The sequence below is a fragment of the Mesoplodon densirostris genome, chromosome 13, assembly GCF_025265405.1.
Source record: "Mesoplodon densirostris isolate mMesDen1 chromosome 13, mMesDen1 primary haplotype, whole genome shotgun sequence".
Taxonomy (NCBI): Eukaryota; Metazoa; Chordata; class Mammalia; order Artiodactyla; family Ziphiidae; genus Mesoplodon; species Mesoplodon densirostris.
The window spans coordinates 71,555,945-71,580,475 of NC_082673.1; the positions used below are offsets into that span (position 1 = coordinate 71,555,945).

The window sequence follows — 24,531 nt, forward strand, 5'->3', positions numbered from 1 at the left end:
TACAGAGAGGAACTGGAGATACCCAAGGATTGAGGGTGCAGAAAAAGACAGACCTGGATGAGGCCTCAGGGGAGACACTGATCCCTCATTTTCACCAGTGAAAGAACTGAGGCCCGAAGAACTATATTAAATACAAGAAATACTGTAATTAACTCCATGATTACTTGTTAAATAAGTCATTTATGTTCTTAAGCGCAAAAGAAATCCACAGAAGGGAATGATCACCACCAATCGAGGAGAGAGCAGTGACACTGGAGAAAGCCATTAAGAAGAGTTAACTGCCATTGCAGAGAAAGATCTATGGTTTTTTCCAGACCTTACATCTTGGAGACTGACTACACTGATTTTAGCAATGAGAAAGGCGCTACTAGAAGAGGACTTCCCTCTCTACTAAAAAGCGTCTTTAATGCAAAGTACTAACATTACGTGCTGTAGGTATATGTAATTATAGTGAAAGAGCACAAGCACAGGTAGGTGGACTTGAAACATTTCATAACATTTCTGTTACTACAGTGCTCTTCAGAAATCTAACCGATAAGAGATACGTGAAAATCTGCACAGTACAGGTCTTGAAGGGCAAAAGGAATTAACAATAATACAGAACTATTTCACAGATAACACTCATAGGAAATCAGGTCCACTACCAACAGCAATTTTATGGGCATCTTTTCAGTACCAGTTCAACTAGAATAGTGAAACAGGGAGTTATTGTTGGCAGTTTCAATAATATAGTCTTTTCTTTTACTGCCAAGGAAACAAAGAACTGAAAACAGATAACTTAAGCAGATGTGAATGGAGAGGTGCAGTGATAAGTCTGCTCTGGCTACAGTATCAAGTTGTCCTTATTATCCTTCATGTATGATGCCCACCCTTAGTTTACTTTTTTAAAGAGGAAATAAGAACAGAATTGTTTTTTCATGTGTGAAAAGCCAAAGGCTTGTGTAACAGATTTTTTAAAATTAATAAAGGCTGTTATGAAATAACCGTTACCAGAATTTCCATCTAATAATATTAAAATTAAGAATTAGAATTTTTCAAATGAAAGGGAATGCAGTATGTTTTATTCATAGCATAAAGCAAATTTATCAGGTAAATCAAAGAACTGGAACACACATATGGGTTGTGATAAGCAAGACCAAGCAAAATGTTTAAGGAGCTACTTCAGAATGATTTCTGATGCGGTTTCATAGAAAAAATTTTATGGCAAATGATGATTAGCATCATCATGTTACTAATGTTAGAAATTAAAATTTGAGAGGTACAAAGGTTACATTTCAGTCTTTTAAATTAGAACTATCAATTTGGGCCAATGTAACAGTCCATTCGTATAAGCACTGCTTCAAGGTTGCCTCTTTTTTTTTTTTCTTCTCCCAATAGGAACACCAATTTACCCTTTTAAATAACTTCACATGGAAAGCAAACATCTTCTCTTCCTATTTCATATAAAATACAGAAGATAAAAACTATAATAAAATATTTGTCCAGATCTTAGTTGCTATGGCGAACTGGGAACATTTTCTTGGCTATTCTAAATGCTGCTTTGGACAAACAGACATTACAGACCAGCTCGTTGGTAATGGGAAAGCAGAGAAGGGCTGTATTTGTTTTGTATCCTCAATAAAGGAAGCTTGGGGGAAGGTGAAGACATAAAAAATATGTAAGCAAAAGCTTTCACATAGTAAATTTAAAACTATTATATAACTATATACTTAATACATCAAATTGCATGCTGAAAAAGGTTCTTAGCTCAATGCTTTAAATACAGGTGTGCCGAGTGTGCTTGTGAAAGCAATGAAAAATATGACCTTCTAAAAGAGACAAATTAAAGGACTATTGTGAACATACGTTTGCAGTCAAACAGTACACTCTTTAGTGCCAAATAACCCTTGCAACCTGGCTGTATTACTGAGCACTTCGTTTACCATCCAGTTTCCATCTCCTTCCCCTGTTAAGACTTTCTAGTGGCCTCTGTGATGAATTCATGCAATGAAGGTGGCACTTCAACCACAGTCCCACCATCTCAGTGCATGGAGAAGAACACTGGGTACACTGGTCCTTCTGGGTTTAACCCTACTTGTCTTATACTGAAGAAGTACAAAGCTGCATATTCTTTTGTACTAGCTTCTATCTGGGATAACTAGAAACCTGATAAATGACTGAGCTTCTGTTCCAAACTGGTTGCTTTATGAAAACACACCTTGTTTTTCTAAGCCATTCAGCAAATGCATACTGATAGATTACCTACTTGCTATTAGCCTTCTCCTGCCACAAAACAATCACTAACATCAAGCTTAAGGGGAATTTAAGAGGAGCTAATACATGACTGTTCATATTTCTGTTAAAAGCAATAAATGAGGAGAAATGAAACATTAATTCCATAAAGGAAATAATCTGTTTTAGAACACCTCAGTCACCATTTTATCAATATAATAAATAATATCTTAGCAACTAGATAGCCAAAGCAGTCACGATGAAGCAAATGATGTCACCACTGTCTAAGATAGCAAAAGCCAGTGTGAGGTTCAGAAAATTCTAATTTTGGTTGAAAATTCAAATGGCAAGTTTACTGCTAATAGAGTCTACACATGAACAAGGGCAAATGCCACAGTAAAACAAAGAAGCATTTCTGGTTTTCTCCCAAGCATTATTAAATATCCAGACATAATACCATAGCCTCTAAGGACACTGTACAATAAATAAAGCTGAGCCAAATCAAAAAACCCCTCCCCTGTGGGCATGTACCATCTCAAAGCAAAAATGACACAGAAAAGGCAGCACAGGGCTCCTATAATAACAGGAGCTATTAGTATTCAAATACCATCTCACTTTATCAATAACCACGGTGTTTTTCCTGGGATTTTAGCAGAGCTGGACAAGTACTATGTCTTAAGAACCTCAAAATGTGCTTAAGTAATTTTCTTCTTGTTTCACAGGTTAAAGTCTAAGTAAAAGACTCTTTTGCAGAAAGTGATAAAAAGGGACTTTTCATTAGACAGGGCCGCTTACCTGCTAGCAAGACTGAGCAATTCATGTTTATCTGCTACAGCTGACTTCTTCTCAAGCTCCCACATTAGGACGTTGATCAGATGTGAATTTTTAATTACAATCGGCACTTCTTCAAACATGTGCTCAAAGGTGATATTTCCCTTTTTCAATCTGTGAAGCATGTTAAAAATACGTTAGTCTGGTGGTCAGAAGTAAGTGTTAAAGTGATTATTTCATACATTTTCCCTAATTACAGGCCCTCTTCAGGATTTTTGTTTGTCTCATTAGCACTCTTTTAAAAAGGGAGAGAAACTAGAGTTTTACAGAGTCAAGCCTAAGTCGAGTGATTTGAACAACTCTGAAAATGATCCGAGTTGGAGCTATAAGACTAGAAAATAAGACTCTTAGCAAAAGAAACTATTGTTTCTTCACAATCAGGTATCTTCAAAATTTCAGATACTAAAATGTAAATGCCATAGGAAATCATGCTATATAATCTATATCTAAAACATTTAAAATAGCTAGAAAAGAGAAATACTCTAGTTTTTGGAAAGTTCACTTTAAAGGCCAACTGAACTCAAGAGATTAACAAGTAGCAGGACACTCACAAGTTACTCCACACGCGGTGGCTGAGAACACGGCGAGAACGCAACTCCTCAGAGTCTAGTTATAACTACCATGCCCAGGAACTGTTCATGAGTTAGCTTTTCTTTTTAAATGCTTTGCATCTTAATTTCTTTAGGAGCCAAATGGTAAACTAGTAATGAATTGTCTGTCCTACATGAAGTCAAAAGCACTAACTTTAATAAGAAATAAAAATTCCTATACTTAACAGAAAATGAAAGAATTCTGAATTTTTTAATTTTTAATGTAAATATTCCAATGCCATTATGTAGGATCACAAAACAGCTTTTTCAATTAATTCTCTGCATACCTGTCACCCATAAAATATCCAAAAAATCCACATTCCTTACTGAACCCTATAAAATATTTATATCTTTCCACACACCCCCCGCCAATGAAACAGGAGGTCAGAAAATAAGACAAACAGCTCACAACTGTTCTGACACAGAACTTACAATCTGACAGCCACTGAACACTCACTCATCCCATCTCCCTTTATTTAATCATATATTTCTTCAAATCCAGTAGCTAATTAATCCCCACTCTAACTGAATTCACCCATGCTGAGAACAACAGATGAGACATTCCATAAAGAACAGTTTAAACATGGAAAGGGAGAAATCAAGTGGCACTCAGCCATGCAGAAACTTCTACCGTCCACATGGCAAAAGCATTACCACACCACCACCGAGGATTCAATACATGTGGCAAACTAATATCTTAAAAGAAAAACACCCGATCCTTAACATATGCCTTATAGGCCCCCAAACACTTACGCTTCGGGAGAAAAATCCTTCTCTTTACAAACTTCCATCAGTTTAGGAGTCAGTCTGTACGCCTTTAGTGAGAGAGACCCTTGGGCAGTTTTTATGGGATCTCAAATAAGGAAAAGAAAAAGAAATTACTAAGAATTCTGTCACTACCAGTGCCCAAATGACACTGGTTCTGGGCACATTCTGTTAATTATCATAGTCTTTGCAAAATGAAGATCAAAATAAATAATCAGAACACAATTTGAAGCAGATTCATACCAGCATAGCAAACAGTGAGTGAAAATGCAGGAACCTATCATCCTACTTGTAATAGGCAGAGTAACTTCCTCCCGAAAGTATAAACAGAAGATACAAAATAGTTATTTTCAAATATATTCCTCAGCTAGAACCAGCAATCTTGACAAAAATTAAATATAGCATATGTTCTATACATCTTACATACATCTTGTATAATTAGGAGGAAAATACTAATGAATATTAAACATGAAAATTCACTGGATGCATTGTGTAGTTCTTAGTCAACTAATTAAAATGAACAGCGCTTCCAAAATTTATCCATCCTAACAATCACTGTTCAAATTTTTTAGTTAAAGCAGATTCTAAAAACAAAACCACTAAAGTCAAAGTGCGATCACAAATATCTCTTTAGTTTTAGAGAAACTAATTTTGTCAAAGCTAACGCTTAAACACTCCGTGAATAACGGAGCTTAGCACTTGCTGCATAACGGCTCCGGCATGCCAATATTCGCCTAAAACCTGTGTTAACATTCATGTTGCCTGAAACTGAACACAGTGAAACTTTTAGCAATAGGTGATAAAATGAAAACCAAAATAGATTGAAACAAGTGGAAAATTCATCAAGGTCTGATGATGCAATGTTTCCAGCCAGTATAAGTACACTTTAACAACTTGTTCTTTACTGTAATCCAATTGTTAACATACTGAAACAATTTGGGGGCAGCTCATAAGATTGATCGTATTCATTAGTATTTTTTCTGACAGATACTCAGGACGTTACATTTACTTCTCAGCTGGAAACTATATGCAAGTCTGCCAGATATGGCAAACTGTGAGTGTTTGGGGAGGGGGAAGGCTATAAAGCTGTTAAATTGCCTACAGTTCTGATACAGCACAGAACATCTGGTCTGGAGAGCTTGAGGAAACACCATTAAATAGGCCGAAAAGAAAAAAATCTTTGTGCTAAGAAACAGTCCAGGTTTTGTACGCTGCTGTCAGAGGTATAAAAAAAACTTGGCACACTGTGTTATGATTGGTCAGTCACGTACAGAGCCAGACACTCTAGCAATCGGGGTTTGTTAGACATCTGGTCTAGTTCCACCAGCCCCTTCAAATGAGGGAGGGGAGATGGAGGAATAAAAATGAAGCAGCTACTCCAGCATTCCAAAATGTACACATCAGGGCTCTGATAGCAAGAAAAATAAACAGAAAGAAGGAAACCCTGTCTAGACTTAGCTGCTGCTGCGGCTGCTGCAGAAACAGGGTTGGTATTTACTTGAGAAGGCCTGCCAGGCTGCTCTTAGAGGCGAAAAGACAGAAAGCAAAAATAGTAGTAGTACTAATATTAAGGGAAGAAAAGAATAATAAAGGGAACTCCTACTAACCGTAAATGAGAACGACAGATTCTTCAATGGCATGCTGGTAACTGAACTGAGAATCCAGAAGCGCCCGGGTGACGAACGAGCCGTAGTATGTGGACTGGTACCAGCCCACGTGGAGATGGTCAATGTTTACATGGCGAAGGCTCCGCATCATTTCCATCTGATATTGCACTAGATGATGGGGACGAGGGGGACAAAAGAAAAACTATTTAATGACATTACCCATATTAAAAACAAGCCTTTTTGGAAACAAATTTCTACACAACTATTTATTAGCTAAAGGGAACAGGTTTCCAGATTTTAAATTCATTCGCTTCACATATAAAGAAAACAAATTAAGCTTTCAAATCATCAGGGCATTCTTTTTCTCATTAACAAAAACACATTTTGTAGAAACAGTATTAAAAATGTAATAATAATGCCTTATTCCAAACAAGTAATTATTTATTAAATGTGTCTCCACTTTTAAGGAAAAAATTTGTGTAATTACTAAATTGGTTGGTTGTAAGAAGTTATGTTTGAATTAATAAGTTGAGAGTAGCTATCAACGTCTTCAACACAGTTTTTAGAACTGAGAAGTTAAAACCATCAAGAAAACCAACAGGAAAACAATTAACTACCACATTATTTAAGTATGAACAGGACACAAGCTGTAGCTGATTAAAAATATAAGAATTCATTTTTGCCTTCAACTGGTGCCCCCTGCTGCATGTGCTAAATTTAGAAAAGAATTCTTTTTTCTTGTCTGTGTGTTCCTTTGTGTTAAGTAATCAACAGTATTTTTTTTTCATTAGAATAGTTATATTTTAATCGCCATGTACAGAATGAAACAGTTGGATGACTTTTACATGTCAAATTAATGACTATAACGTATATTATTAACTCAAAGCCGTATTAATAGAAAAATGGGTGCAGACACTATAGTAATGTATTCTAAAAAGCAATATAGCCCAATAATGAGTAGCAAATATGTAAAACAGGAGAAAATTTCATAGTTAACATAATATTCAAGCTATTTCTATTATAATAAAAATACATGACTGTGTTGAGTAAACATATTTGCTTAACTCAAAATCTAACCATTTCATTTTCACAACTCTTAATCAGGTTTTAGCAAAAGTAAAGTTAAATGTCTGTCATTTCCTTGGTTAGAGCACTACGGTTTTACAAAGCAAACAAAATTCAGGATCATAAAGTATAGAAGAACCTTCCCCCAGATGGACACGGTCTTTTCAACACTTGTTACTAGGTTAAGAAAGTATAAATCTGCTTATTCCAAGGAAGGTTATATTTCTTATGATAAAAGATGGCAGCCAACTCATCAACTGCTCAAGAATTATGTGTTTTTTGAAGTTTTCTTTTTATATACAATATGATGGCTTCAAGAAGCAGCAGTATAAAATGAACATGGTAATCTTGAATCGATTATCTTTTAGCTTAATTTTTTCACTCTCTAGCATGTAAGATATGCCCCTTCCTAGCCAGTTTAACAGATTCCTATCAACCACATAAAACTGGGATAGAACCATCACTATTGTCTCTTTCTGCTTTAAAATTTCATAACTCTTTTAAAGTAAAATCACTGATTTGGCTAGTAAAATTTAATCAAATGTAACTTACGAATGAAAAATTCTAATATCACCAGTAAAACAGGAGCCAGAACTAAATTTAATATTTATTTTAAAGGGACAGGAAAGAGGAGATGGGGAGCAATTACCAAGCAACTGACAGTACAAACACGATTTTATAGGATGAGTTTTTTAAAACTGGTACTTCTAAAACATCTGTCAATGTACAATTTAGCTATAATATAAGCAGAAGACAGATTCTACCAACTGGCAATAGTAGAAAAGAAGAAAAGACCCAGAATCTAGCAATCTAGGTTCTCGTGTCGGCTCTGAGATTTCTGCCGTGGGACATCTCGCTGTCCTTCTCTGATGCTCAGTTTTCCCATCTCCAAAAAGATCTGAGAGCTCATCCCAGTCAAAATGCAACGATTCCACACACTGTTCACTGGATATGCTAATTACAAGTAATGATTTTTCTATAAACTAAAGCAGGTAGCATGCATTAATAATTAAAATAAAAGTGCTTTCCTATGAAAAATATTCTGTAATCTTACGAAGTCAAACAGCCTGAATACAACAGATTTTATAATAGCACTTTCAGGATGCAGGAAGTAGAAAACTTTACAATCAGTAGCAAACCTCCAGATTCCTTCTTCATCCAGAGTCTTACCTATCTTTGCAGCCCCTTGGTAACGATAAGGAGGAAAATGAAGTGTTTCTCTCAGCTAGAGAAGAGACTAAAGACTAAGCCCATGAATGAAGCCTGTCGCCCTCGGAACTACCATTGTAGTAAATGCCAATGTATTTATTTCTGGGGATTGAGAGACGAAGAAATAAACCTCTATATTATGGGCGAGGTTGGAGGTGGGGGGAGCACTTCTATTTTCCTCTTCTACAGCTTAGAAAATCATGACATACAAGATTTTACGAGGCTTTAATAAAAATTTATTTTTAAGGTCATAAGAGTTTTCATAGGATGAAAATACAAATCTAAGAGCAATGGTTAAGAGCAATGACAGGTGAGTTAATAAAATTGCTTTTGAAAATCTACAATGAACTGGAATTTCACCATTGCACACAAAAAAAATACGTGAAACTTCAGGTCATTCTTCATCTAGGTTTAGACTTACCACCCCAATTTTTTAAATTAAAAAACACAACTTAAATTTTTTTAAATGAATGTCCTCTTGGAGGTATCAGAGAAAGAAAGGATCTAAAAAGACTACAAGTGATCCTTGAAAAGGTGAGGGTAAGGGTGCTAGAGATCCAAAGTGAAGTTGGGGTGCACTGAGGCCCAGTCCTTGCTGGAACTACACATATGAGGCTCCAATAAATGCACAGTTTAAAGAGGTTACTTCGATTTAATAAAAAAAATTTTTTTAAGGAAGTCATATTTGTTCTATTATATGCAAGCAAGAGACAACTCAGAAACAGCCAAGTGAATTTTTATCTCTGCAGTCTTTTAGGTCTATGTCCTTGCTCTAGTGTTAACACAGACATGTGACCCTTGTCTCCTTTCACAGTTTTTCCACCTCCTGCAACCCAAGTTCTCAAAAAGTACAAAATCAAACCCTACAAAAGCTTCCCGGTAAACCTACGTGGGGATAAGAAATGCACAGCAGACTGTCCCACTAACCTGTCTCAAAACTGTGCTCCCAACACGCCCATCAATCAACTGAGCTGAGCTGCCACACCAGCTGACACCCATTTACCCCCTGACAAGGAAAAAAAAGTTGTGATACAGTGACATGCCAGTAAACTTTACACAGGAAATAAGGAACGTTCATTCCAGATTCTAATCTCCCAGGCAAATGCCACTGCTTTAGTGGCTCTGCTAGTCTAGTCCCTCTCAGGAGTTATGCTGGAGGGAGAGGGGAGGGATACTGGGGGTGGGCAGGTGAGGCACAAACAAGAGACCCAGTTTAGCTAGGACACCGGGTAAACAGAAAGGGGAAGGGCTCGTGCTATCTGGAAAGGACTGTGAGGACGGACGTGTGTCCCAGCCCGCAGGCTCTGGGGAGTAGGGACTGGTGCTATTTCCTTCTCATTCCCAGCCATCCTCACTTACCCCCTCCCTGCCACCACCCACCGCCACCACCCACCGCTGGGTAGAAAAGATGTGGTTAGACAGATAAGGTTCACTCCTATCTCTGAGAAGGAAGAGAATTACAGCAAAAGAAACAAAAGAGAAAGGAGGAGGAAAAGAAAACCAAAGTTCCTTGATATAAAGTGCCACACCTCCCTATAGTTGAGGTAATGCAGATCAATGAAATAAGAGACAAGCATTTACTGGCAACTCTGAGGAGTTGGCTCAGGGTTAGAGACACTTTCATTTTTGTTCTAAAGTTCTCGTATTTAACAGAAGCCCAAGTGGCAATTTCAACCAACGATATTAACTTCTGAGTTAATGGCTAAATATTTCTGGAGAACTTTCCAAAGATGAATAGCAAGGGAAAACTTTTGGGGAGAAGGGGACTACTTTAAAATATGATAATATTCAGTAGAAAGGCTCAGAATTGTGTAGTGAGAAGTTTAGGAAAGAACATTTTAAACGTTGTTAGTTTAAAAAGCAAACCCCCTGCCGACTGACTGAGGAGAAACAGTGCACAGCAAATGAATTTCGAAGACAAACTGGTAGTTACTACCAAGCCAACTCAAATTACTAATACAAAAGCTACACTTAGATGCAATTGAGGTGGTGCTACAAAATTTGGAAGGATTATAAAAATGAGGTGAAGTTTTATAAATCTCTTCAACCTCTACAATTGCCTTCATTGCTTAAGCCGCTCCCAAGCAAAGGAGAGCCTGGTTTACAACAGTATCTGCCCGCAATCTGGCACCAGTGTGTTCACATTCACTTTTTCCAGATACCCTCTTTGCAAAACAGTCAATTTTAAACTGCCTAGAGCTAAACAGTCTTAACTGAGGCAGGCTGCCCAATAACTATTCCTTTCAAAAACCCACCACATTTGCTGGGCTTTCTCTCGTTTTATCTCCAAATATGAAAACAGTGAAAATACTATGCTGCCTTATTTTTAAATGCTGTTATCTGGACTCACACACTGGCAGACAATCGAACAAGAGTTTGAGATACGAGTTCTCCTTAAGATCACCGGGAAGGACAATGAATTCGAAGCTTTTCAGTTCAGCACAATAATTAATCAGCATTCTTTTCACCTCCAATTCCTCACCTTCATTTCAAAAACCATCTTTATTTTATTATTTTAAGTGAGCCCTCATGAAATGTAATTTATTGCCAAACAACAGGAACAAAGAATTACCACAGTTTGGCCAGGCTGAGATGAGCTGAAAGTAGAAAACTGAAGCTGAAGCGTACTCTAAAACTATCTGTCTGGCAGATTCGCAGGGCGGGGGCCGGCGGGGAGTGTTATTGATGTATTATTGGGGAATAATTAAAGGACCAAGTAATAAACTAATTTAAATTTTAAAAATTAAAAACAATTCAATGGATCTATTGTCTTATTTGACTACTTTGATATTGTATCAAACAAATCCAAATCATTTAAAAATATATTATAATAAAATCTTATTAAAAATATACATAGATATAGCCTGGAGGAAAAGGACAAGACTAAAGCACCAGGAAAGAAACTAGCACTTAGTGAGCACTTATTATGTCACACTTCCTGCCAAGTGGTCTACATATGTTATCTGACTTTATTCCTCACAGTAACTCCAATGAGCTAATCACGATTACTGAAAATCTTTTAGAAAAGCTGTTTACCACAGCTTGTAAAGTGGCAGGACTCAATTGGACTTTAGACTTTCTGACTCCGAAGCCCAGGCAACCATCCATTTACAGAATCTCATCCCTTCTTTATTAGTAAAGTGTAGAGTGAATTATTTCTGAATCAATAAAGCATAACAGAGATAGAGCAGAAATACACAATTTCTAGGTTTTCAGAAACCACAGCTTGTGCATGTTTGATCACTAAATTAACGAGTAATTTAGCACTATCAGTAAAATTTTAAGTGATAAAACCACCTTCCAAGATTTTTAAATGTCAAAGTTGAAATTATCACAAACATGTAATCAAACTCCTAAAACAATGCATTCTATGTTACTATTTGAAACTAAGCCCTGGACCCGATCAAAGATGACCTGCACAAACAGATCAAGAAAAGGAACAAAGAGAGACCAGATGTAGTTGGACATGCTCTTGAAACAAAGAAACAAACTAAGCTCAACCAAGAGATGCAAAGGGCTTTAAAGGCAAACAAACAAACAAAACCCCACAACGCTGAAACAAATCAATGATAACAACAAACATAACAGGAAAGTGGAATGCATCCAAATATATCTGTTCTAGCATTAGGGCTAACCTAAGGAGGGCTTTTAAGAAACTTATCACAACCCTCCTTCCCAGCAGCACCACGAGACACGGTGAATGCGGACAGGCTATGGACTGTGAAGGCTCTGCCTCACTGTTTAACAAGACGAACTATTCTGTGCTTTCCTCTTCATATCAGACTTTCTGCCAAGCCACACATACGTTTCAGACAATGCTCAAAGCTAGGAGCAGATGTAGATTTAAGCAAACAGAATGTGCATTTGAAAAAAGAATTAAATAAGAGTCTACTTCGGGTAGAGAGAACTGTAGAGTACATATTTCTTCAAACTTCCATATTCTCTTCACCCAGTCTGCATTACGTATTCATCCTTTTCCCCCCCCCCAAATAATACACCTGTTATTAAGGCCACGCTGGGACTGCTTAAGAACTATGGTAAGAGTTCAATTTCTCACAATATAGAGAAATATAGAGTCCAATATAAACTCTACTCTACCTAGATATTAACCTGTTCTACTTAAAAAGAAATAACAAAAATACTGCCTTTCTTAATCTTAAAAAGAAATGTTTTTAAAGTGTTCATTTGTCCTGGGTGGTTTAATTTCTTCTTTAAAGTGTTTATGAATTCTGACAAGTCATTTCTTCTGTATGCCAAGCTGGGAATAAGGAAAGAGGATGTGTGTGCTACTCTATCTTTTAAAACTAGTAAGAGCTTTGAAAATTATTGGAAATCAGGGTTTTTTAGAGGTTTTAATGTATCTCAAGAAGTCTCCTATGAAATAAACTGGATTCTTCACAGAAAATACTGTGTATATCCTGCAACAAATTCATATTGTATCTTCTTAACCAAATCATGAAACACAGCCAAGAAATCCTATTTCTTTGAGGTTACGAGCATTTTAAAAAAATATATACATTTATGTCCTTGGTCGTGAAAACAGATGCACATAAGTGAATGACAGAGAACAGCAACTAAGTTAATTGTATGTCACTTGAGATCTGTTTACACACACAAAGTAAATTCACTTTGATGGGAGCAAGGGGATATAGACCCCCTTTCCTTACCTATCACCATGAAGAATTCTCACTTAAAGAATAACCTACTGACCACTGCTACCACTTGCTACAATTAGGAGCACAGTATGTTAGAAGACCAAATGAGAATCTCCGGGTTTAGAAAAATATATATTTCATGCTCTTTCATGAGGACAGGTAATGCCCTTGTCATATTTACAGCTGTATATCAAGTACTTGTTTAATGCTGGCACAAAGTTAGGTACTAAAAGAAATATTTCAGAAACCTAATTGTTGTTAATGTACTAGAGAATGGTCACAATTATTAGGAAATTATAGATGGATAAATCAATCCATCTCCATCTTACCACGTCCACAAAGGACATGAAGTAGCGCGCATTAAAAAGCATAACCAGTAAAATCACATCTAGGCAAAGTATAAATTAGATTAAAGAAGGTGGAAACTGAAGGTGAGGCAGAGACCTGAACAAAGTGAAGCAAGCCACAGATATTTAGGTTAAAACACACAAATTTAGTTCTGGGCTCTGGCAATCAAATCAAAAAGGGAAACATGGTAATTTATATTATCCAAAGGGAGAAAAACATAAGATCCCAAAGTAGGTAAGACTTTTATCTAGTTCTTAAGCCTAAAATGAAATTTTCATGTGGGGTCTCAAAGGAAAACTATTGTACAGTTTTTTGAGAAGCAAAAGCATTTCTCTAATAAAACAATCACAACTGATTTACCTTTTTTATAAATCTAGGTTTTTAAAGGAAAACAAGGAGAGAATGGTTCATGAGTCTTAACACAGAAAACAGTTTGTACAAGTTACAAGCAGCAGCAGCAGCAGCAGCAGCAGCAGCAGCAGGGGAATAAAAGGAGAAAGGGCTACCAAAATGAATTAATAGTTTCATCCTGTAAGAAACTACCTATCAAACTCAGGCTGTTCAAAACACAGAATGGGATGCATCAGTAGTGAGCACTAAATATTCAAAATAGAGAACAAATGATCATTTTTTGGAAGAACTGTTTGCAGCATACAAGCACTGTTCATTCTGAAACCACTTACTGAGTATCACCTGTGCTGGGAGCCTGATAAAAGTTACAGTGACATGAGCTTTAAAGGTACCCCCTCTTCAATAGGAGCTGGTGGCCAATTAACACATTTATCTCTCTGAACCTCAACTTCCCCACCTAGAAAATGGTGGTTTCAACTTCCAACCATATGATGATGGCAATTTAAAAAACTTACCTCCAGTCCAGATGGCTGTTTGCTTAACAAGCATTTTTCGGCGCGAGTTCCATAGGTAAAGCACTCGGTAAAAGTATACACTGACTTTATCAATCCCACCCTCCATGCCTACTAACTGTTTTCTCCCTCAGTGAGAGGCCCTGAGTCATCAATCTTGTCCACCTTCTCCCACACTCAGCGCATATAGTCCTCTCCTTTCTTAGGAGCTCTCAAATCTGTTTTCTCCAAGGCAAAAATCATTTAGAATGTTTCTAAAAATTTTAACTGGGAAAATGCTCGTGAGATGCCAAGAGGAGGAAGAAAAGCAGAATATGTGAGTAACCTAGGTTGCTCCCTCCTCCGAAAGAGAAAAACTAGAAAGAAATATGCTAAAATGGTAATAGCAACAGTTCTCCGGGGAGTGGGATCATAGATGATTTTTGTTTTCTTATTTATTCTTACCCTTCTTTTCCATGGTTTTCAGCAAAAGAAGTATGCAATACATACAATACTATAGGAGTACGTACACAAGTATCAACAGCATTTTCTTTTGCTGGCCAACTTATTACATTTAACATGGTCACCAAATAATCTGGATACCAGAGCTCCTAAACTGTGGGAGCAGAGAACAGAATATGGTACCACACTATCCAGAATCTGAAGTAGCCAACCTGGTCTGAATACCATCTGCTATGGACTGAACTGTGACCCACCCCAAATTCTTAGGTTAAAAGTTTGACCCCCAATGTGATGCTATCTGGGGATAGGGTCTTTGGGAAGTAACTAGTTTTAGTTGAGGTCATAAGAGTAGGGCCCTCACAATGGAGTATGTGCCTTTATAAGTAGAGACACCTCAGGGCTTGCTTCCTCTCTCCATCCATAGGCAGTACTGAGCAATCAGGCTGTGTGAAGACACAGTGAGAAGGTAGCCACAACCCAAGGAGACAGCCTTCACTAGACATCAACCCTGCTGGCACCTTGACCTTGAACTTCCAGTCTCCAAAACTGAAAAATAAATTCCTGTTGTTTAAACCATCCAGTTGTTTAAACCATCCAGTCTATGGTATTTTGTTATGGCAGCCCAAGCTGACTAAGACACCATCTTTAACACATACTAGTTGTGTGACCTGTGACAAATTGTCTCAGCCTAGGTGTCTGCCATTGTAAGATGGGAATAAAAACAGTATCGACTTCATGAAGTAGTAAAGAGGATAAATGAAAGCCTTAGCAACAAGAGCTTGGTGCACTGAATAACCTCAAGAAGAGCTCAGTGGGTTTTCACCATCACCTATCATTCAGAAATGCTATTTATAATCTAGAGGTTATGGTATTTATCTGAGTCAAAGGAAAGTTTAGGTACAAATATGAATATGATTAAAAAACAGTCTACCATGAAAAAGGATTACAAAAGGAAAAAATACTCCTTAGATACTAAAACTATAAGCTAATTATTTTCAGTACAATAAAGAACAGAGTCAATAAAGAAAGAGACAAGCTACAGAAATTAGATTTCGAGAAAAGGTAATCTTGGGTGTTCTATTATTACTGGGTATATAACAATATAGCTTCATTGTGCTATATAAGTTTCTATCTCCTGATTGCATTTGTAACTCTTCCAAAGAAAGGAAGTAAGCCCCCTGCCCCCTCCCCAACAGGGGACTTTAGAAACTGTACTGAGAATACGGGTGGAAATGGGAAGGAAGGGTGAGCAGCAGTGCCCCCTTACACAAGGCACTGACTGAGTAAAGGTTACTGGAAATACTGCCCACCCAAGTGACGGAGCTAAACTCAGCTCAATAGAGCAAACAGCTTTCTAATGCGCCACCCATCACTTAGTGGGGTGATCTACTCCCGCAGCCTCAACTGCCGCAAGATAGTGCCCTTTACCTTCAAACATCAGGACAATTTGGATTAGAAAATCAGTATCAAAGGTGCTATAAGAAGAAAGCCTGAAGGACACGAATCTTTTAAGAGTATCCTTAACTGCAACGCAAAGAAGGGAAAGCTGGCAAGAATGGAAAGTGACAGGAGTTAAAGAAAAGAAAAGGTTAGGAAGAGCAAATAATTTCCTATGGATTATTTATATCATAGAAACAGAAGGACTTGTAACCACACTCTCCATCCAACCCTTTCTTACCCCCATCTCTTCCCCTACACACTCAGCTTCATGCAAACTTATTTTTATGAGGTAAGGAATAAAGAGGTCTATGCTGAGAAAATCAACAAGCAGAAACCTGCATAGCCACCACAATAAATCTGAGGCTTGATCCTTGTGGCTTGTTTTTAATGAGGCCATGTTACTTTTCCTGTTACAATCTCCTTTTCCCAAAACCATACAAATATGCACTTTTGTGGAGAGAGGGTGTAAAGCTTTCACTAAATTCTCAAAGGGGCTAAGATCCAAAAAAGAGTAACAAGCACTGAGATGCAATGGAGAACAAGCCAAATGTGGTCTTGGTTCTCAGGGAACTTCCACTCCTCTGTGCACATGTAGGGGGAAGCTGGGAAGGAGGCAAGATGTGAAGCAGTAATCAATTCAGTTCAGGGGCAGACAAACGGTAGCACAGACAGCACTGAGATCACCAAAGACACACCATGCAGGGAGAGTAAAAATGACAGGCCGAAGGTCCCAAGGAAACCCCAGCAGGACACCCAACAGATTGTCACTTTTACCCTTGTCCTACCAAGACCAGGAAGTCCATCACGTGGGAAGCTGGATGGAGGCTTCATCTAAACAACTCTGTGATTTAGATTAGTAATTCCCAAGAGAAAATACACTCCTTTACCGACCAGGTGATATGACCGGAGCTAGTAAGCTAAGACTGTTCTAAAGGCAAGGAGTGGTGATCCCAACAGAGAGGTAACCTTTCTCCATTTGAGAAGAATACACATTTTGGGGGAAAGCTGGTCTCTAGCAAAAATGTTATGTTATAAAAATACACTTAGCACAAATTGTATCCTGCTATGTTACAAACGTACCTTGAAATACAGTTCTACAGTCACACACTAAAAACCATCCTCAAGCAACTCAGTAATCCTGTTACCTTTTGGAGTTTTTACACAGAGATCTCTAGAAGCCATTACTGAGACTTGTCTAATCAGTCGTCATTATGTAATCTGAGGTTCCTGAAGATGCTTTTCTATGGCGGACCTCTTGGATTAGAGAGGAAGGTGAAATAGAGCATACAGGCGAGAAGTAAAAATCACTGAAAGGCAAGAAAAGTATTACAGAAAGATGCTGGAAGGCTACAAAACAGACCAAATAATTCTCTTCCGCAATTGGCAGGCAGGATCCTGCCAGATGTCTGAAATAGAATTAACCTCTATGGGCTGCACTGACAGAAATACACAGCACAACTATAAATAAATAAATATCTAGGGTAGCATAAATAACTATCTAGGAAAAGGCTATCTTTGTTTTACTTTCCCTGAACTTGTTTCAGATTGTTCACCCCCACTCAAACTGCCCAAAAAAACTGTCCCTCACTGCAGTGTCCAGATACAGAGCGAGCTGGGTATGCCGAGACTTGAAAAAAAGGTGCCATTTGCAATCTTTCAAAGCATTTTCAAACCAGGTAATATCACCTTAACAACAACAACAAAAAGTCTTTTATCCCCAAAGGATATATATCTCTTCCTTGCAGAATAGATTTTGATGGTCAGATAAAGACAATACAAACAGCTTACAGAGGCTTCCTCCTTATATTCTGGGGAAGAAAAATCTTGAACAGCAAATTCATACATTCATCCCTTCATACATTCACACAGCAAGTATTTATTTCAAGCTATAATGTGCTGGACTTTTAGGTGCTGTCCAGCAACAGGGCAAAGACAGAAAAGGTTCCTGCAGCTGACATTCTAGCAGAGAGGAGCAGGGTGACAGCCAGCATTCCTGGGTCTACTCAAACGCTTAATGTTCCCTAAAGGAAATATCTGGATAATCACATATAGTTCTCTGGGCCTTTAAAATGAACAAACTATCACTGTTAATAACAACCAGGAAATCAAGCTTGGGAATCAAAGGCCTGGCTTCTTACTTTGCAAAATAATACAGCACAGGAGAATAGTTGCAGGCGGAGAAAACAGCAGACCTGAAAGGCATGTTTGGCTTTGCCATTAAATACAATAAAATAAAGCAGAGGAAAACCTCTAAATAACCAAACTGCCCTTAAAAATACATTTTTAAAGTCATCTAATTTTTAATATATCTCAAATGAAAAAATGATTTGGATTAATGCTTATCACATGGTAATGGTGATCAAATCAGTAGTAAAATGGCAATGATTACCCTTGCGAGAAAACTGACATTTTTTTAAAAGAGTTAAGGCAGGGACCAGATAAAAATCCCCCATGAATAAAACTTCATGTGTTTCTTTGCTAGGTTTTGAAATTGGAATCAACTATCTCTATTGTGCCTTCAGCTGCTAATATTCCATAGATCAATGGGGGACAAAGTCAGTTTCACTAAAAACTATGATCTAGAAACCCAAACAATAAGAATGGTCAGAAGAAGGGGAGAAGCATAACAGGGATCACAGTTTAAGAAGTGACTAGAGTTCTAGACTACAGAGCACAAGTGGGTTCCTCACACAGGAAACAGGCCTGAGGCTAATCCCTGAAGGAAGAGGCAGCGGTTCCCAAAGCATCATTAGATTTTCCTCCCAACACAAGTTCAGTTCAGACAAACAAGCACTGGAACAACCTCTCTCACACGTGAATCATCTGCAGAACAGTTAATGGACATTTGCACTCACGAAAACCACTGATTTCAAGTTTTTAAGAAGTTATCCTAATTTTAATTATATAAATAAAAAGTTTTAATAAAATTAACAAATGCAACAAAACTGCTGTGTATCAGTGACAGAGATGATTTGCATTTACCTCCAGGGTTTAAATATACAGCCTGGAGATGGGTGACTTGGATTACAGGTTATATATCTAAGAAGGTTCTTTTCTCATTCTATTTCTACTAAATTAGCAGCTCCTTACTCAGACTTGTAGGTCTCATCAGGAAAAGCAGCCAGCATTGCGTTACTGTCAGATGATGCTACATATATGAATGAAATAGACTAGATTCTAACCCTTGATTTCATTAAGCTCTGGAGCTATTCATATCCTGCTGCACTATTTAGATGTAGTTTAGTATGTCTAGCAATCTCATCAATTTCTTCCTCTAATAAATTAAAATTATCAAGGCTTAGTAAAGTGGGAACACTTTCCTCATCCCAGTATCATAATCTCAATGTTAAAAACTGTGGTATTTTTACTCAAAATTAATACTATAAAGCTACTCAAGATACATGTTTAGCTAAAACATGCCACTTTAGCAAATTATTTGAAGGAAGGAATGAAAATAGCTTTTACTGTCACTAACTGTTATAAAGAAGGTACAAAAATGTAACCTCGGGCTTCCCTGGTGGCGCAGTGGTTAGGAGTCTGCCTGCTAATGCGGGGGACACGGGTTCGAGCCCTGGTCTGGGAGGATCCCACGTGCCGTGGAGCGATTAGGCCTGTGAGCCACGGCTGCTGGGCCCGCGCGTCCGGAGCCTGTGCTCCGCAACAAGAGGCCGCGATAGTGAGAGGCCCGCGCACCGCGATGAAGAGTGGCCTCCGCTTGCCACAGCTGGGGAAAGCCCTCGCACAGAAACGAAGACCCAACACAGCAAAAATAAATAAATTAATAAAAAATAAGAACAAACCAAAAAAAGATATGTATTTATTTAAAAAAAAATGTAACCTCTACTCTCATGTCAAAGATTCATACAGGTATCTTTACTCCTCACAGGCAGGTTAGAAAAGCAGGGTCAGATTTAATCTCTTCCCACACATTTTTCATTGAACAGATTCTAAAGATAAGTATTGAAAGACTGAAATTTCAATTTTATTATCTTCACTATTTTCTTACATACTAAATTAAGATTGAAAATCATAATAGCATTATTTCATCAAGTCTAAAACTCCACTAAAGCATAAGAAAGGAAAGAGAGCTAGCAACTTTAATTATAAAACACCATGGATTAAAAAGTACGTCCCATTTCATAGATGTTCAGGTGCAAAAACAAGGAGAGGAGGGGAGGAGAATTCTAGAGCCACTGAAGCTGTTCCCTGTAAATAAAGTAGTGTGTGGGCAGGCACTGTGGCAGCAATGCTTTTTTCTTGCCAGAAATACAACTGTACTCCATCAGTACTCTAACACACTTTTTCTAGTCTATATAACTCACAAAATAGTTATTAAATTAAAAACTCTTCTCTTGGGCTTCCCTGGTGGCGCAGTGGTTGAGAGTCCGCCTGCCGATGCAGGGGACACGGGTTCCTGCCCCGGTCCGGGAAGATCCCACGTGCCGCGGAGCAGCTGGGCCCGTGAGCCATGAGCCATGGCCGCTGAGCCTGCGCATCCGGAGCCTGTGCTCTGCAATGGGAGAGGCCACAACAGTGAGAGGTCTGCGTACCGCAAAAAAAAAACAAAAACAAAACTCTTCTCTTGAATCATGGATATTCCATAATGAACAAAACATCGCCTGGCACTTTTCCTTCATACAAGAATCACATATATGCTAAGGATGAATGCTTTTGTGCACATCAACAGTGAAGCTGAGTATCTAGTAACATGCACATTTAATAGGAAGTGCTTTTGCATATTCCATGTGATTGAAACTACGAAATATTAACTAACAGTAGTTTTGTAAAGGAAAGGATATAGGTACTCTGCTTTATCTCCAAACACAGCATTTTGTCATTAACTGTACAGCTGCTTTTAAAAGGTTATCTGCAATAGTGTAACTTCTACTTGTGTTATTTTAAAAAAAAAAAGTGCTACTTTGAATGATGCTCTGGTAGTTGGGACTCTTGTCCATCTTTAGCGACAAGATTCATTATTTTTGGAAATAGTTCTTTGGAAAGTATTACATTTGTCCTGGAAAAAGTTTATTGATTTATAAAAATTGTCATTGTGGTTTTAAATCACACAAATGTTTTGGTGGCACTGTGCCACCACTTGACAAAGTTTCTTAAATAACCAAAAACTTTGGGAACTAGGGGCAAATTATTCAAGAAGTCCATAAAACCTACTTTTGAGGCATGTGCCACAGTGATTCTTATTCACTTTCCTTTTATTGCTTGTATAAATCACCACATTCTTAGATTCTCATTCCTAGCATATACAGATAGATCCACATTCCACTGAGGCCAGAGTTTCTGCAGACATTCTGGGCCAGATAGTTCTTTGCCGTGGTGGCTGTCCTGTGCATTGTAGCATACTGCACAGCACCTCTGGCTTCCAGACACTGGATGCCAGCAGCGCTCCCCAAAGTGATAACAGAAAGAATGTCTCCAAACACTGCCAATGTTCCCTGAGGAGCAAACCCCAACTCTCCTCAGAACACTGATGTAGGCACTGGAACCCTGTTCGATTATCACATATTATTCTGAGACACAGTGATATTGTTCCTATTTTTACGATTGAATGAACCATTCCGCCCCCCATTTTTGAGATGGAATTACAATACAATAATAAGAATGAAAAATCCAAATTTGACAAACAAAAATATGTAAATGATGTAAAAGTGGTAACCAAAACAAACTAACGTATTAACTATCATCCGAGACACACTGACCAACTCACTATCCTTTAGAGCACACATACAAGCTTTAAGAACTTAACAATTACTAGGAATGTAGAGAAGTCTTCTAGGAAAGTCATAATCAACCTTGCACTTCAATATGGAAAATGTATATGACCACAATTGTTTCAATGCCTTCTCCTCTGAAAACACCAACATCTGACGGCAGAAAGTGAAGGATAAATTTTTTTAATGTTCATATTCGAAGTGTTTTAATATAAAATTCACTACTATCAAACTGTGATATAGGCCAGGGACATGAAGGACTTTCAATTGGTTTAGAAGAACTATTAACAAATACATGTGCAGTTGAGATCTGCAAGTTGGGGGCCAATTATGGCGATCATGCTTTCTTATAACTTGTCTCTTGATACAATACTATTTACTAACACTAATTATAGAAAGACCAGAGGGTGGGTAGACCACAAGTCTGAATTAATACAGCAGTACTAATATACATGGCAGACAAGGGAAAGGCTAGACATGTATTACTCACCTTTCAGGTCTTAGCTCAGAAACCCCTTCTTTCTAGAAACTTTCCAGGTTCCCTAGTCCAGGCTAAGTGCCCTTACTTTGTGTACCGTGCTCCCACTTTTATAAGATTATTCCACTACGCTACAATCACCTTGTTGTGTTTACATTTTCACAATAAAACCACTGTGTCCTCAGCACCAAGTACACTGCCTGGTACAAGTGGTGCTTTAGTAAGTCCTTCTTAAAAAAAAAAAAAAAACTCAGATAAATCCTATGATAGCTTTCCTTATGATATACAAAAGGAATAATAATAAATGCAAGTTTATCCAGAGTAATTAATACCAAGGAAAGAGAAAAAAAAAATCCTGAAAGCAATCTGAACACTGCAAACACTGGATTAGAAACCTCAATGAGCACTGTAGAAGACTGTCTCTATATTTAGAAAGAATGAATCGACGTTACGTAGCTAATTTACTTATGTCTTTTTCAGAAGAACATATTGTGGGAAAATAGAGATAATATTTAAGATTATGTTTAAATGGAGAATTTTACTCCATTGGGCAGACTATAATTCAACTTTATTTGTAATCAAATAAATTTGAACCAAAATATATCAATTTTCACCTGAAAAATACGTAACTTTAAAAAAATATGCACAATGATGGTGAAGATGTGGTTTAATTGCAGGGTGACATATGTTCCAAGTGTGGCTGGGCTCCAGTTTATATTTGTCCAAAGCCCACATTACTTGGCATAGGTTTGGAACTAAAGTTTCCCAATTTGTGTGTTAAAGTATATGGTCACACTTAAATGAGACTCTCATATACTACTGAGAGCAACATCCTTTAAGGAAAAACGCTGGCTCTAAGAAAAGCTTCTACTTACTGAGCACCTACCTGTATTTCAATCAATAAATCAGATACTCCCTATACTTTATATGTAAGGAAGATATTACTTTTTCCATTTGTTACATGAGTAAATTGCCCATATAAGAGGTAAGTGACCACCATGGCTCAAAGCTAGATGTTCCCAGCTACCAAGCCCACATTCTTTTCAATATACCAGAAAAATATTTATGTCCTTTAACTCTGATTCCTCTGCTGGAAATCAGCAAAAAGGCTATAATTCATAACTGGAGGGAGGGGTATGTTTTTAAATGATCATCAAAAACTGTTTATAACAAAAAATTAGAAATTGTCTAATATGTCTGACAATAGGAAGAAGTTAATTGTTGATACAGTTATGCCTTCGAAAGTTCACAGTACAGCTTTAACAATGGTGAAAAGCATTCAAAAACACAATAATATGCAACATAATATGAAACAGATACAAAAGGTAAAAGCACTCTAAAATTTAAAATGCTAAAGCATACTTTGAAGGAAATATACCAAATTATTAACCATCATTATGTTAAAGATAAAAGATGGATAATTTTTCCTCTTTTCCAAATTCTCTGAAATATTGTTCTATTAATTTTTTATAATTCAAAAAGCTTATTTAAAAAAGAAAAACTTAGCAAGGGCTAAAAGTTCAGAGTACATTCTGTTCTCTAATTCATAACAAAATTCACATGCTCACAAAAATGATAAGTTAAGTTTAAAGATATAGATAAGATAGGAAGAGAAAAAGCAAAAAAGAGATGCAAGAATTTGAGAAGTTCAGTAACAGAAGTATTTCAAGAGGTAAACCAGATGCTCCTATGGAACTGCAGTAGAAGGTCCAGGAGACAAATTCATAATGTCATAAGGCTATATCAGATCAAAGAGTATAAAAGTAGGGTCCATTACCCTGAAGAGATCAAGCCACACTAAGCTCTCAGCAAAACTCACAATTAAAATCAGTTGAAAGCTGTTGAGTAAGAAAGCAATGGAAAGATGCGAAGACTGCTTCCTCAAGCATTTCACTGGGAAAAGGACGCTTGGCAATCGGGTCAAAACAAAGCGGTCAAAAGCGTAAGTTAAGTGAACAGTGTCTCACGTGAGGCCATAAAAAGTTAAGCTACCAACAGTAATTAGCAAATATCCATGATATTTGCTTTCAGTGCCACAATGCCTCTCTCTCTAAGCATCTCTCTTCTGTTTTACTTTTCTTTAGATTAGGCAATGTTACTGTCCTTTCTCCAGGACTTCTCAAAACCAAATGAAAAACTCTTTAAAAAGATATTCCTGTCTTCAGAGGCAGCATGGTTCAAATGCCCTCACAAAACATTTTACAGGTCACATTTCAAGAGGGTAGAAGATGCATACTCTGGTGAAATTACTCACAATAGGTAAAAAGTAAAAATTATTCTAAGTGCTTGGTCTGTACCTAAT

General features: G+C 37.4%; 1 protein-coding gene across 1 annotated transcript in view; it reads right to left on the minus strand.

The window, feature by feature from the left end:
• Positions 1–24,531, minus strand: part of EIF3H (eukaryotic translation initiation factor 3 subunit H) — an 88,942-nt gene that overhangs the window by 8,668 nt on the left and 55,743 nt on the right. Inside the window, exons 3-5 of the mRNA XM_060115803.1 lie at positions 6,005–6,172; positions 4,386–4,485; positions 3,007–3,156 (exon numbers count right to left, since the gene is read on the minus strand). Coding sequence (XP_059971786.1) covers positions 3,007–3,156; positions 4,386–4,485; positions 6,005–6,172 — 418 coding nt within the window. The remainder of the gene's footprint in view (positions 1–3,006; positions 3,157–4,385; positions 4,486–6,004; positions 6,173–24,531) is intronic.